The sequence below is a fragment of the Borostomias antarcticus genome, assembly GCF_949987555.1.
Source record: "Borostomias antarcticus genome assembly, chromosome: 34".
NCBI lineage: Eukaryota > Metazoa > Chordata > Actinopteri > Stomiiformes > Stomiidae > Borostomias > Borostomias antarcticus.
In genome coordinates, this window is record NC_140267.1 from 4986776 (window position 1) to 4996753 (window position 9978).

At 49.2% G+C, this 9978-nt stretch overlaps 1 protein-coding gene across 1 annotated transcript in view; it reads left to right on the forward strand.

Moving 5' to 3' along the window:
• The window catches only part of abch1 (ATP-binding cassette, sub-family H, member 1), a gene marked incomplete at both ends in the record, with an annotated part of 20059 nt that extends 18946 nt beyond the window's left edge, over window positions 1-1113 (forward strand). Inside the window, 3 exons of the mRNA XM_084460876.1 lie at window positions 1-15; window positions 253-357; window positions 1007-1113. The exon at window positions 1-15 is cut by the window's left edge and continues 145 nt beyond it. Of these exons, the coding sequence (XP_084317002.1) occupies window positions 1-15; window positions 253-357; window positions 1007-1113 (227 nt within the window). The remainder of the gene's footprint in view (window positions 16-252; window positions 358-1006) is intronic.
• Between the last annotated feature and the right edge of the window lie 8865 nt (window positions 1114-9978).

The following is a 9978-nucleotide window of genomic DNA, read 5'->3' on the forward strand; positions in this document are numbered from 1 at the left end:
ACCTCATCGTCAGTGGTATGGCTGAGTGTGTGTGTGTGTGTGTGTGTGGGGGGGGGGGGGCGAGGGGGGTATGGCTGAGTGTGTGTGTGTGGGGGGGGGGGGGGGGCGAGGCGCGTATGGGTGGGTGTGGACTATATTTAATTTTTGTTGATGACGAGTTTACTCAGATACAGTACGCAAATTTCAACAAAACAAATCATTCTCTCTCTCTCTCTATCTCTCTCTCCCTCTCTCTCCCTCTCTCTCTCTCAGGTATCATCTGGCCGGTGGAGTGTATCCCCTACCCGCTCCGCTACGTCAGCCTGGCGCTGCCCCAGACCTACGCCTCTGAGGCGCTGCGCTGCATCATGTACAGAGGTACTGTACCACACACACACACACACACACACACACACACACACACACACACACACACACACACACACAGACATGCACACACACACACACGCACACACACACACACAGACATGCACACACACACACACACACACACACACACAGACATGCACACACACACACACGCACACACACACACACACACAGACATGCACACACACACACACACACAGACATGCGCACACACACACACACACACACACACACACAGAAAAACCCACACAGAAAAACCCAGACATGCACACACACACGCACACACACACACATGCTATAGCCAACAGGTTCTAAGACCTAAACCTAGTGGTTCTAAGTCCTAAACCTAGTAGTTCTAAGACCTAAACCTAGTGGTTCTAAGACCTAAACCTACTGGTTCTAAGTCCTAAACCTAGTGGTTCTAAGACCTAAACCTAGTGGTTCTAAGACCTTAACCTAGTAGTTCTAAGACCTAAACCTAGTGGTTCTAAGACTTAACCCTAGTGGTTCCGAGGTGGAGATTCATGGCTGTTCCTCCCTCCCTCCCTCAGGCTGGGGTCTCTCCCGGATGATGGTGTGGCGCGGACACACACACACACACACACACATCATTCATGGCTGTTCCTCCCTCCCTCAGGCTGGGGTCTCTCCCGGATGATGGTGTGGCGCGGCTTCGCCGTCACCCTGGGCTGGAACACCTTCTTCCTCATCCTGGCCACCATCATCCTGAAGCTGAGGAGGTGAGAGCGCCCCCCTCTGGCCGGGGGGAGAGACGCCAGGCGAGGGGCGGAGCACGGACAGGCAGCAGGACGCGTGTTGGGTGGGGGTCACTGTGATTAAAACAGGGACAGATGTAGATGGAGAGTCCCTCCCTCTAGCACACACACACACACACACACACATCCCTTCAAGCCTATAAGCGTACACACACACACACACACACACACACACACACACACACACACACACACACACACACACACACACACACACACACACACACACACAAATCTACTGTAGTGAGGGGACAGGTAGAAATATACTGTATGGAAAAGCCACAGCTCTCGTTCCCCTCTATGGGAGGAAAGGCCAACATGTACATTTGATGGATTAATCTTGCACATTATTTAAAGACTTCAAAGTCTTCTTCAGTATTTATCTGTCCCATATGAATGATACATTAATAATGACAGTAAGACTATGAATAACATGCTGGTTTCCTGTTTAGGCCAGGACTGGGTTTGAGGACAAAGCCTCATACAGAATCACATTTACAATAAAGTCTAGAAAAGATCTGTATAGATGGGAACTATTTGTACTATTTCAGCTCACGATTCAACAGTGAAAGTATTCCACAAAAATGTTACATGTTTGTTAAAATTACTGTATATGAAATGTTTTGGCCCAGCATATTTTCCTGTGGCCTGCTCGCTGTATGTTCATTTATACTTCCTGTGTGACACAGGAAGTGGTAACCCTGTCTCCATTGGTTACCAGGTGCTCTGACATGCTGTAGTTTCTGGTCGGTTGTGTTCTATGTTACCGTGCCTGCATATGTTATAAAATGGGGGAAAGTCTGTTTTATTTTGCCTGGTGACTGCATGGCCCCTCTGTTGCTGAGGTTAGTGATTGTAATACCGGAGAAGGTCTTTTAGGGTTAGGGTTAGGAGGGTTAGGGTTAGGAGGGTTAGGGTTAGGAGGGTTAGGGTTAGGAGGGTTAGGGTTAGGGTTAGGGTTATAGGAGGGTTAGGTGCCCTCCTATACTGGGCAGAGTGGGGACTGAGGGGGAGATATCAGGGACCAAACACGTCCTATGTCCCATAGTTATTCAATAATATCATTATATAGCTTGTATTATGAGTATGAACTGTATTATTGCAGTGCCCAGACTATAGTCTTGCCCTCAGAGGGTGGGGCTGTCATCCGAGGGTGGGACTGTCATCCCAGGGTGGGACTCATCCCAGGGTGGGACTATCATCCCAGGGTGGGACTATCATCCGAGGGTGGGACTGTCATCCCAGGGTGGGACTCATCCCAGGGTGGGGCTATCATCCGAGGGTGGGACTGTCATCCCAGGGTGGGACTGTCATCCTAGGGTGGGACTATCATCCTAGGGTGGTACTATCATCCCAGGGTGGGACTATCATCCAAGGGTGGGACTATCATCCCAGGGTGGGGCTATCATCCGAGGGTGGGACTGTCATCCCAGGGTGGGACTGTCATCCTAGGGTGGGACTATCATCCTAGGGTGGTACTATCATCCCAGGGTGGGACTATCATCCAAGGGTGGGACTATGATCCGAGGGTCCTTTCACCTTTCACCTGGTCTCAGCCAATGGGAGCTTGTAGTTGTGTGATTGACAGCTCATGGTGTGGGAAGGTGAAACGCTGAGTCATGTATTTCCATCCTTCATGTTGTGCCATCAAAATATATTGTGGAAAAATGTTTACGTTTTTTATGTTGAAATGCAGAACTTAACTATACCAGCTTACTGTATGTGTTATTGTGTGAATCAAAGTGACATGTAGGGGGAAAACGTATTCTTAAGGTTGAAAGAAAATGTCATAAATATTGATTTGAACCTGGTTAGAGGGCCCATGAATATGAATTGAACCTTTGTGAGTTTTTTTGTTGTTGTTTTTTTGTACATGTGTTGATAAGAATAGAAATAATCCCTAACCCCTACAGTATGATCCCAAACCTTATACTATGGTCTCTGAATTTGTTCTTCTCCCATCCTCTGAATATTCAGGGACACATCCTCTCTCAAAATGTCATCTACTTCTTGCCAATTCGTTTACCAAAATAATGGTTCCTGTCATAATTTTATGTCCTATCATGTTTTGACTATTTTTTTTAACTTTGTCATTAGTTATGCCATTGTAATGAATCTGTACGGCTTCACAGAAGGACTTAAACCCTGATGTTGTGTGAAGGTTCAGCTGGTGAATCAAACTCCAGTTCACTACCTCCTCTGTTTGTCCCCAATGGGCCACCGTCCACACTCCTCTGGGACATAATGTATGGCTGTGACTGCTTATGTGCTCTGATTAAATACTTGTCTTAAGAAACAATAAAACTGAAAGAGTAATTTGCCTTTGGATGTGTGTGTTGTCCATGCTTATTTATGGGATTTCACATCGCTACACTAAAGTGTAATCGTGTGTTTGTAAAAAACGTGAAATTGAAATGAAAGAATGACAGCAGAGCGTGTGTGAGGGGGAGAGGTGTACGCAACAAAAAGGAAGAAGATTGCATACACACACACACACACACACACTCTCTCTCTCTCTCTCTATTTCTCTCTCTCTCACACACGTGTCACACACTCTCACATAGCCATACAGACTGTGATTGGTCCAGTCACCCAGAAGCTTGGAGCAAGTGTGTGATATGCTATCATGCTTGTATACATGGTTACTGTCACCATGGCGGCCTGTTGGGCAGCCCTGTAAACACGGGGCAGTTGAGAGACGTGATGGAGACGCATGAGGACAGCATGTTCTTCAGGCTCTGGACTGCTGAAGACATCCAGCTGTTGCTATGCTTTAGTGTTTGACCACAACACCAGAAACACAACCTGATATGCTCTCATATCAGCAACGCCACATGAACCCTGTCCCATAGACCCTGTCACATGAACCCTGTCCCATAGACCCTGTCCCATGAACCCTGTCCCATGAACCCTGTCACATGAACCCACTCTCTCCTGATCAGGTGGCTAAAGTTAAGAGATTATATAAACTGAGGGGAAAGCTTGAGAATGCTTTGATTCAATGAAACATCTTCTCCCTTCCCTTCAAAGAGATTATAAATGTGTTCTGCTATAATAGATTATAAATCCCCCCTATAAATGTCTCCTGCTATTATAGTTACTAACTACTACTATGCTATTATAGTAATGATTAGTATATTGTAGGCTACGTACTTTTATACCAGTAATGTGCAGTTGGATAAAATAACATCTTGTATTAAAAAAAAAAAAAAGAGAGTCGTTTTTGAATAATGTCAAAATTAAATTTACTGTGTTTTCTTAACAGTAAGTAATTCAAATAATCAAAATCGAACTAGTCTTACTTCAACAACATCATGTATTAAAAAAAATGAATAAATGTCGTTTTTGAATAATGTCAAAATTAAATTTAACGTGTTTTCTTAACAGTAAGTAATTCAAATAATCAAAATCGAACTAGTCTTAATTCAACTATTCCAAAAATATCCTGTCAGCTATCAGACTACAATACCCACAATCCTGTTCAAATCCCACGCGACGGTTTTCCCCAGCGCTCGCGGAGCTCCGAGCAGAAGGACGGCTGGTCTCAGATCAGTTTACACCGAGGAAGAGGCTTCACCAACGGCTTCACCACCAACGGTTTTTACCTCAGCGACTGTATTTACTACATTTATATACCATCACACAGGACTCAGACGAACAAATATAATCCTAACGGTTAATGAACAGTCTCCTTACGTGTCAGACGGTTATAATTTGAATTTATCTCTCAAACTGCCTTTGTTAGCCAGCGAGCCACAGCAACTTGGACCAAGGCTGACCCTGGATCAGAGAGGAGGACGGGAAGACCTCATCACACACTCAGTAAGTAACTGGCCTAAATACACCAGCTGTTTACCAATAAAGCAGTGTTGTTTACTGATCATCAGTTCCTTTGTGAGCCTTCCCAGTGCACCTGACAGCAGCCAAGCTAGTAGCTGATCTGGGGTCAGTTTTAGGGTAGCTAGTTAATCCTCCTTTATTCGTTTCTCTCTCTCTCTCTCTCTCTCTCTCTCTCTCTCTCTCTCTCTCTCTCTCTCTCTCTCTCTCTCTCTCTCTCTCTCTCTCTCTCTCTCTCTCTCTCTCTCTCTCTCTCTCTCTCTCTCTCTCTCTCTCTCTCTCTCTCTCTCTCTCTCTCTCTCTCACACACACACACACTCGTTGAGAGTGGTGATGCAGGTATCTGTTTACATGTGTGTGTGTGTGTGTGTGTGTGTGTGTGTGTGTGTGTGTGTGTGTGTGTGTGTGTGTGTTTTACCCGTGGTGCACCTGACAGCAGCCACGCTAGTAGCTGATCTGGGGTCAGTTTTAGGGTAGCTAGTTAATCCTCCTTTATTCGTTATTCTCTCTCTCTCTCTCTCTCTCTCTCTCTCACACACACACTCGATGAGAGGGGTGATGCAGGTATCTGTTTACATGTGTGTGTGTGTGTGTGTGTGTGTGTGTGTTTACCCGTGGTGCACCTGACAGCAGCCAAGCTAGTAGCTGATCTGTGGTCAGTTTTAGGGTAGCTAGTTAATCCTCCTGTATCGTTACTCTCTCTCTCTCTCTCTCTCTCTCACACACACACACACACACACACTCGTTGAGAGTGGTGATGCAGGTATCTGTTTACGTGTGTGTGTGTGTGTGTGTGTGTGTGTGTGTGTGTGTGTGTGTGTGTGTGTTTTACCCGTGGAGCCCTGGTGTCTGGGTGGGGGGGTGGACTCCCAGAGGGCATCATCTGATAAGGAAGCAGACAAATGGACAAACTCTGCCCATTACCACCCTCCTCCCCCCCTCTAATATGACAGCATTTCCACTCTGCTAGCCGGATATGTACCAGACCAGTTGTGCATAAAGTGAAGCCATGAGTCATGCAGATGGCAATGCCATGTTGAAAATGACTCCTTCCATCCCACTGAGCAAAGACACGTCTAAAAGACGTATTTTAGACGTCTTTTTTGTCTTTTTCGGACGTCCATAGACATCCAATTAGGAGCCAGAATGAAAGTTTTTTTTAGACGTTCAGATATTGCACCCGTTCTGCACGTCCACAGACGTCTTAGAGGGGTCCAAGCCAGACGTGTGAATATTGAGGGGTCCAGCAGACGAACACACGGGGTTCAGGACCGACGGACGTTATTAAGACGTGATCTGAACGTCTCCCTGACGTTGCGTGTTTGCTGGGATAGCTGGTCAAGTGTGCTGTGGCATCATAATTATGTGGCCAGTCTCTCTGGTGATGATCTACATCACTGAGGTAGCTGGTGGTGAGAAGCACGTTGGTTGTGAACAGACTAGCCCATAAACGGATGATAAATGGTGATATTGTAATATGCCGCTCAGAGGGGTTAAGTACTTCAGAGTCACTGAGGTGGGTGTTTAAGCAGTGACCAGTGAGGGAGGATATGGAGCCCTAGGGAGGGGGTTAGGTGATCAGCCTAGGAGCCACGTGGAGAGGGAGAGGGTCAGGTTATCTGTAGGAACCCTGTGGGGAGGGCTAGGTTATAGGAACCATGTCTGGGGGGTACAGCCAGTATGGTGTTTGTGTGTGTGTGTGTGTGTGTGTGTGTGTGTGTGTGTGTGTGTGTGTGCGCGCGTCTGCGTCCGGCTACGGGAGTTCCCAGGAGTGTGTGTGTGTGTACGTGAGTTCCCAGGAGTTTGTGTGTGTGTGTACGGGAGTTCCCAGGAGTGTGTGTGTGTGTGTGTGTGTGTGTACGGGAGTTCCCAGGAGTGTGTGTGTGTGTGTGTGTGTGTACGGGAGTTCCCAGGAGTGTGTGTGTGTGTGTGTGTACGGGAGTTCCCAGGAGTGTGTGTGTGTGTGTGTGTGTGTACGGGAGTTCCCAGGAGTGTGTGTGTGTGTGTGTGTGTGTGTACGGGAGTTCCCAGGAGTGTGTGTGTGTGTGTGTGTGTGTGTGTGTGTGTGTGTGTACGGGAGTTCCCAGGAGTGTGTGTGTGCAGCTGTAGGCACTGAGCAGCTTCCCCCCTGCACAGTCTGAAGCTGGAACTCCTCCTGTCCGCCTCCCGGAGAGAGAGAGAGAGAGAGAGAGAGAGAGAGAGTGTGTGAGTGTGTAGGGGAGACCAGGTCTGTCATGGAAAGTGGGTCAGACAGTGGGCCCGTTTCACTGCCTGGTTCTGTGGGGTAGGAGAAGGAAAAACCCATTAAACACCAGCCTTTTCCACAGTGTTGAGGGGTGGACCAGACTGGGGCAATGCACAGCCTCAACCAGGAAGTGCTTTATCTCTTCCACTGATAAGACAGCAAGACTGGGGGTGATAGAGAGACCTCTGTTCCATCTTCCCCTCTCCCTCTCTCTCTATCTTCCTCCATCTCTTTGTTCTCTCTCCATCTCCCTCCCCTCTCTCTTTCCTTTGTTCTCTCTCCTCTCTCTTTCCATTTCTTCTCTTTCTCCATCCTCTCTCATCTTCCTCTCTCTCCCTCCCTCTCTCCCCCTCTCTCGCTTTCTACAGTATCTCTCTTCCCTTATCTCTCTCCTTCCTCCATCTTTAAAGGGGCACAGTTATGCTTGTTTGGGTTTATATTATTTGGATTAAATGTTTAAATTCTGTGTGCAGGTCTTTTTATAATCCCTGTCAGTGTAGCTGCTACACCGAACAGAATCTCGGAAATCACAGAAAAACTTCAAAGAGCAAACTCTGTCAAATGTCTTTTACATGCAATATTTTGCTGCTGTATTTCCCATATAGAACCTCCTCCTCCACCATGCTGGTCTGTCAGGGTTCCAACCTCCTCACACAGGAGAACCTCCTCCTCCACCATGCTGGCCTGTCAGGGTTCCAACCTCCTCACACAGGAGAACCTCCTCCTCCTCCATGCTGGCCTGTCAGGGTTCCAACCTCCTCACACAGGAGAACCTCCTCCTCCACCATGCTGGCCTGTCAGGGTTCCAACCTCCTCACACAGGAGAACCTCCTCCTCCACCATGCTGGCCTGTCAGGGTTCCAACCTCCTCACACAGGAGAACCTCCTCCTCCACCATGCTGGCCTGTCAGGGTTCCAACCTCCTCACACAGGAGAACCTCCTCCTCCACCATGCTGGCCTGTCAGGGTTCCAACCTCCTAACACAGGAGAACCTCCTCCTCCACCATGCTGGCCTGTCAGGGTTCCAACCTCCTCACACAGGAGAACCTCCTCCTCCACCATGCTGGCCTGTCAGGGTTCCAACCTCCTCACACAGGAGAACCTCCTCCTCCACCATGCTGGCCTGTCAGGGTTCCAACCTCCTCACACAGGAGAACCTCCTCCTCCACCATGCTGGTCTGTCAGGGTTCCAACCTCCTCACACAGGAGAACCTCCTCCTCCACCATGCGGGCCTGTCAGGGTTCCAACCTCCTCACACAGGAGAACCTCCTCCTCCACCATGCGGGCCTGTCAGGGTTCCAACCTCCTCACACAGGAGAACCTCCTCCTCCACCATGCTGGCCTGTCAGGGTTCCAACCTCCTCACACAGGAGAACCTCCTCCTCCACCATGCATTTCAATTCACAGCTATTTCAGTGGCATGACTAGCTTCCGTCCTGCCAGTCCTGAACACAAACAAGCCAGCCAGCCCAGCACATGAGCCAGGCTGGACCTGGCCTGGTTTCTCTCTCTCTTTCTCATACTCACCTCACACACTCTCTTCTCCCAGGCCACTGGTGGGCAGAGTGGTTTCTGGGAAGGTCACATGGTGTTGTCTGCAGTCAGGAAGAGGTAGTAGGCTACTGGAGCAAGGTGTGTGTGTGTGTGTGAGTGTGTTGGTCTGTGTTCAGCCCCTTGAATCATTGATGAGGCTGAAATTGAACGCCCGCCATCCATCCATCCATCGCCCTCTCTCCCATGATCCTCCACCAGTCCTCCCAGCACCGCTTACTGGAAACCAGTTCACTGATGGAGCCACGAGACTGTGTGTACCTAGGCAGTAGACACACTCACAAGCACACACACACACACACACACACACATACATACATGCATACATACACACTGTATCACATACCCTCACTCCCTCCCCCTTTCTCTCCCTCCCATGTGACCAAGGCCTGACTCCTCCCCTCTGTCCTGTTCCTCCCATGTGACCTGGCCTGACTCCTCCCCTCTGTCCTGTTCCTCCCATGTGACCTGGCCTGACTCCTCCCCTCTGTCCTGTTCCTCCCATGTGACCTGGCCTGACTCCTCCCCTCTGTCCTGTTCCTCCCATGTGACCTGGCCTGACTCCTCCCCTCTGTCCTGTTCCTCCCATGTGACCTGGCCTGACTCCTCCCCTCTGTCCTGTTCCTCCCATGTGACCTGGCCTGACTCCTCCCCTCTGTCCTGTTTCTCCCATGTGACCTGGCCTGACTCCTCCCCTCTGTCCTGTTACTCCCATGTGACCTGGCCTGACTCCTCCCCTCTGTCCTGTTTCTCCGGGATAATGTTTTACACTGCGCGTCCCTGTTCATCGATTAAACATGCTTCTGAGACCGAGAGAGACCAGCGGGCAGAGAGAGAGAGACTATCATGTTCTCCAGAGGTCCCCTCCAGGCCAGATCAGTATCCCCGTCACCAGGCATCTCAGCTCCACCATCCCCCTCCACCGCCCCCCCCCAATGCAACCCAACACACCCGGACCGCCCTGGGGCGCCAGTAACTGCCCCGCGCTGCACCCCTGCTCCACTCTTCTGACTGGGATGTACTAGGGTTAGTTAGCCTCATTGGTGGGGGACAGCATGTTCACTACTGTGCTCTTTCAAGTACATCGTGGCGTTCATTTTGTCTTGCTGTCAAACTCACATCCTGTGTGAGTCGACTCCTGGTGATTTCCTGTGTTGAGCTACTGAGTGTGTGTGGTTGACAGGTCGACCACAGTGGT